General features: G+C 48.7%; 1 protein-coding gene across 1 annotated transcript; it reads left to right on the top strand.

Annotated features, from left to right (window-relative positions):
* The first annotated feature begins 761 nt into the window (after positions 1–761).
* Positions 762–1,131, top strand: Tnp1 (transition protein 1). The gene is made up of 2 exons (XM_026380001.2): positions 762–900; positions 1,103–1,131. Exons 1-2 carry the CDS (start codon positions 762–764, stop codon positions 1,129–1,131), a joined length of 168 nt encoding a protein of 55 aa, XP_026235786.1.
* Positions 1,132–5,004: the final 3,873 nt, after the last annotated feature.

Below are 5,004 nucleotides of genomic sequence, written 5' to 3'. Positions count from 1 at the left end.
ACCTAAGTACATGGCATATCCTTCATCAACAGTAACTATCTGTAACTGAATTTTTTTTAAAAAATTGTCAAGCCAATAGTTCTCAACCAGAGTGACTTTGCTCCCTACTCCCCCAGGGTCCCAAAGGAACAGACAATAACATTTGGAGATAGTTTTAGTTGTGACATCTGCAGGAGCTATACTAGCATCTAGTGGGTAGAGGCCAGGGATTGCCGAACACCCCACAATGCACAGAACCCACCAAAACTTACCCAGCCCTTGGTGTCAAAGGTGCTCAGATTGAGAAGCCCTGAGTCAGATAAAAGAGAAGGAAAATGTATATTTTGATCATACTGAATTGGATCTCCAAGAGTCAAGTGCTTATAGAAATACATTCATTACCTCCAGATGCCATGAGACGTGTGTATTCACACAACCAATGACTGATACATGCCCTACAGACAGGAGACGCATATTTTAATGGCTTCTGTGATTCTCCAGATGCCAAGCACAAGGCTGAGACTTAGTTGTTCAGTAACACCTGTCTGGAAACCCTCACTTAACCTAAAAAGGACCTCAAAATTGAAGAGCAGCCTTGAGCTGCCTTCAGGTGGCTGCCTTATTTCACATATATGACCAAAGTGTAACAAAGGCTAATGACATCACAAAAGAGCACCACCCACCTGCCACGCCCCTTTGGAGTCACAATTGCTACAGCCTTAAATACCCTGACTCCTGGCCTCTTGGGCTTTGCAAAGCCCCTCATTCTGGCAGAAATTACAATGTCGACCAGCCGCAAACTAAAGAGTCATGGCATGAGGAGGGGCAAGAACCGAGCTCCTCACAAAGGTGTCAAGAGAGGCGGCAGCAAAAGAAAATACCGCAAAGGCAGCCTGAAGAGTAGAAAACGGGGCGATGATGGTGAGTGTGAGGGGCAAGTAAGAGAGCTGTTGAACTTGGGGACATGTTGCTCCCCAGACCCATCTTCCTGGAAGCAGCCCTTACATGACCCTCAGCCTGAGATTACTCCCAGTGACTCGGTTCCTGGGCAGTTTGGGCAGGAAAAGTCCTGGTATGTTGTTCTAACGGGTGTCCCTGTTGCAAACCTGTCCTTCCTCCACAGCCAATCGCAGTTACCGCTCCCACTTGTGATCTACCAGTGGGCCCTGTCCTGGTGAACTTCAAACAACACCAGGCAGCAACGAGATCAGAGGGGGGACTGCCAAGGAGACCTGAAGTTAGACCAAAGTCAGAAGAACCTATGGTGTGGGAAAAAAGCCAGTGGTAATGAAGTGAGGAATGTATATGTTGGCTGTTCCTCCCCAACATCTCAATAAAAAAATTTGAAAACTGAAATGTTTCCTTTGATCCTTTGGAAAAAACTTGGTTTCCTGAACTAGGGGTGAGAATTAGATGGAATGAAATGATTAAAGATGACTTGGAAAATAGCAAAAGTAATTTGTCCCTTATAATTCCATCCAGTGGTGGTCCAACTCTGGCCAAAAACCATCACTAAGTTTTGTTCTTGTGTGTCTCAGTGCACCAGCCCTCTCCTCCAATGGACAGGAAGAATTCATCTGAGTATCCATCATGAGTCATTGGGTCCAGACATACGAACCACTGGGAGGGGCTTCCTAATTCACTGATAACATGGCTTGGTTTGAGATGAACGAACTGGGGGCAGGGACATGGCCTGGGAGGTTGAGGCCAGCAAGCATGACTCTGATGTCATAAATGAACCTTAGCTGGGTGTGACTAGCAGTACAAATTACCTCAATCTGGGTGGACCTTATTGATCATTTGGGAGAGAACTGTCCTTAGAGTTCTGCTCAAGCCCTCACTTTCCTTGGACCTTGGGTTGTGAAGTCTCTGGCCAGGGATTTTAGAAGGGATCATTATTTAATGAATGCTTCTTAAGCACTCAGATTTGTACCGAAGAACCGGCCACCCATGTGGATTCTGTCTGCTGGCGACAGAGCGAGGATAGAGGAAACTCATAATTATCAATGAGGAGTTTGTGCCCCAAGCAGGTGTGTCAGCCCGAGGGTGTCGGGATTGGAAGACTTAACAAGATGTCCAGGTGGGCCAAATTTTAGTAATGCAACAGAAAACCATTCATTTCTCAGATGTCTCCCGAAGAAAAAAACGCATGTCTTCTCACCTACTGGAAGAGTCGCTTGGTTCTCACGGTTTCAGGAGCCTAGAGAATCTGCACACTGTTCCAGAACCATGTTCGAGTTCGTGTGGAAAATCATCTTACCATCAGGCATATGGACTCTTCAAACTCATTTTCAAACCTGAGCTCACTTTCCCTGGCTGAACTTGTACTGATCTAAGATTTCCATTTTCCTCCTCTAAAATGGGACTGGGGAAAACACTCCCTTTGCTCACCCTCATCCTCAAAGTTATGCCTGTTTTACCTCCTAAATATTCCTTTTGCCTGTCCCTCTTTCTTGGATTGGTCTCAGATGAATCTCCCTGTGTTTGTCCCTAGTGTGACTGAACAACCTCGTTTAACTTCTTTAAGTTAATAAATGGTTCTGATCTGGAATCCTTGCTTGAGAAGCTACGAAAGTGCCAATTGGAAACAGCTAGAACCCACCCTGCTCTTGTGCCAGCTGAGAATTCATCTACCTCCTTGCAGCCCCCAAGACCCCCCCAAATTTTTTTAAATGTTATTTTGATGTTGAGCTTTTTCTGCTCTTACTGTCAATTCTTCTAAATTAACCCTCTAGGTTGGGTTCTTGGGAAGCAGAGATTGAGACAGATTTGGATGCAAGATGTGCATTCGAGGCTGACCATCGGGAAGGAAAGGAGCAGAGGAAGGAGCTGAATGAAGCACCAGCCAGTCTATCAGGAAGGATGGCCTGCTAAGGGGTCCTGCAGAGTCACGATGGCCAGGCCTTGACCCCCCACCTGCCCAGCCAGGCTGCTCCAGCAAGGGCTGACTCAGGAGGCACCACACTGAAGCAAACCCTCCAGTGAGTATCAGCCCACACACCCTGCAACCTGGCAGATGCCCAAGTCCATGCACAAGCTTTCTGATGGCCCCCATTTCTTCCCCACCTATGCACAGCTCCCTGCTCGGCCATTTCTACTTCAATCCTGTGTCACGGGCCTTCCAGCACTCTCACACACGACTCAGCCATTTGCACCTTGTGCCCTGTTGCCCCCGTCCCTTGCTACCATTCAGATTACCCATAGGATCAAAAATGACCTCCCCACAGGGCCACAAGTCGACAGGTAGGAACAAGCCAGGACCACAGTAATTCTGAGAGCATGACACTAACTGCCCACAGGAAACTTGCTATGACTGGAAGTCAACCTGGTTAAGGGCTCTATCTGTCACCTTCTTGCAGGAAAAGGAGATCCCTGAAGATGGCTCAAATGAAGAGGCTTCATTGAAGGGACTATTTGCTGAGGAGGACACCTGGAGCCTAACATTGGTGGCTTCAGATCCTTGGATTAAACGGGAGAAAAGGAGCCTAAGGAGAGCCAATGTGTGTTCAGGTAGATGGGCCCCTGGGGTAAGACTGTGTTAAGGAGGATCACAGCTGTGACCAGCATCTCAAGAGACAAAGCATCCAGACATTTCTCTGATCTCCTTCTGGTGCTCCTGTTGGCCACACTCAGGGAGAAGCCAGCAGGCAGGGCCTGTGGGAGAAAGTTCTGGATACGATGATCATAGCTGACACAACTTTGTGGGGTCCATGTCCTCTTTTTGGGGATTTCTTAGAGGTTTACCACATTAGCATCCAGTTTATCTTCTCCCATGTGTTGTTACAGGCCAAAGTCCCTTCAGGGGGTGGAGAGTGGGAGGGTTCAAAACCACCTTGTTCAGACTTCTAAACCCGGTGTTCACCCTGAGGCATCACAGCGTTCTAGCACAGCATTGCATTTCTGCAACACCTAAACACTTTAATTAGCCGTGAGGACTTGAGCATGGAAAACAGCCTGGGGCTACTCAAGGTAGACAGATCCTTGCTTGGTGACTTCAGCCTTTGCCCTCTTGGATAAGTTGTGAAGGAGCAGCAGCCGCCCGGAAAATTCTGTTTATAGGAACATTTTCCAGGCCCACGTATTGGAAATTTTCCAAGACTGGTGTTGACTTAGTCCCTGCCCTCCAGGAACATTCATTCTGTCCCTTTTTATGGCTCCCGTAGACCCAGCACCTGTGAGTCTTTGGACCACGGTGACACTCCTTAGGGAGACAGGAAGACCACTCTCTGTGCTTTTTCTCACCTCCCCAACCAAGGAAGAATGTGTCCCTCTCCCAGTTTCCTTGGAACGCCATGTTCTCAAGTCATCACTTGTTCAGTCTTTTTGGAAAGTGAAAAATCAAATTGAAAAAAAAAATTAAAGATCTTGGCGGCAAGCCCTTCTGGGTCACCTTGACCTTACTGTGAGCTGACTTGGACACGGGGCCTCTACTGCACTGGCTGCAGGTCCCTGGGGAGTGGTGAAGCTCAAAGGACCCACATGTGGATGGAAGAGTTATGGGAAGCACAGTGGATCCCCACTCATCACCCCAGGTCTGCTCCAGATGACCCTGGGTGGGTCCAACGTGTCTGTGCAGACAACCGCAAGCAAACAGGAAGTTCTGGAGAAAAACTCAGGGCTGAGCTGGGGAGGTGAAGGCAGAAATGGCAACTGGGAGGAGACTGTGTGCTCTGGGGGCAGTTGGTACAAGTCAGACATGCCTGGGGCTGGGCTGTCAGGGCCACCCAAAGGTTTTGTCCTTAGAGACCAGAGAACAGCGGTGGCCTGAAAACTCTTAGTCTCATGGCCAGGCCAAACCCTGGGGAAAGAACCAAACAGAACAGGGCCTTAGTTCCTGACCTCTAGGGGCACGGGGTCTTAGTTCCCAGGTTGGTCTGCTTGGCCAGGTTGATGAATGACGCAGCTCTCTACTTTGCTCCAACAGAGCCTGCCTTTCCTCGCGCCTGGCCCCACCCAAGCTTTCTCCCTCTCCAGTCTGACACCAGGCCCAACAAGAAAGCTCTCCTCCAGCAGAGCCCAGCAGCC

Source organism: Urocitellus parryii, chromosome 1 (genome assembly GCF_045843805.1).
Source record: "Urocitellus parryii isolate mUroPar1 chromosome 1, mUroPar1.hap1, whole genome shotgun sequence".
NCBI classification, from domain to species: Eukaryota; Metazoa; Chordata; class Mammalia; order Rodentia; family Sciuridae; genus Urocitellus; species Urocitellus parryii.
Note: the sequence above shows the minus strand (reverse complement) of the source record. Positions and strands in the feature narration are given on the sequence as shown.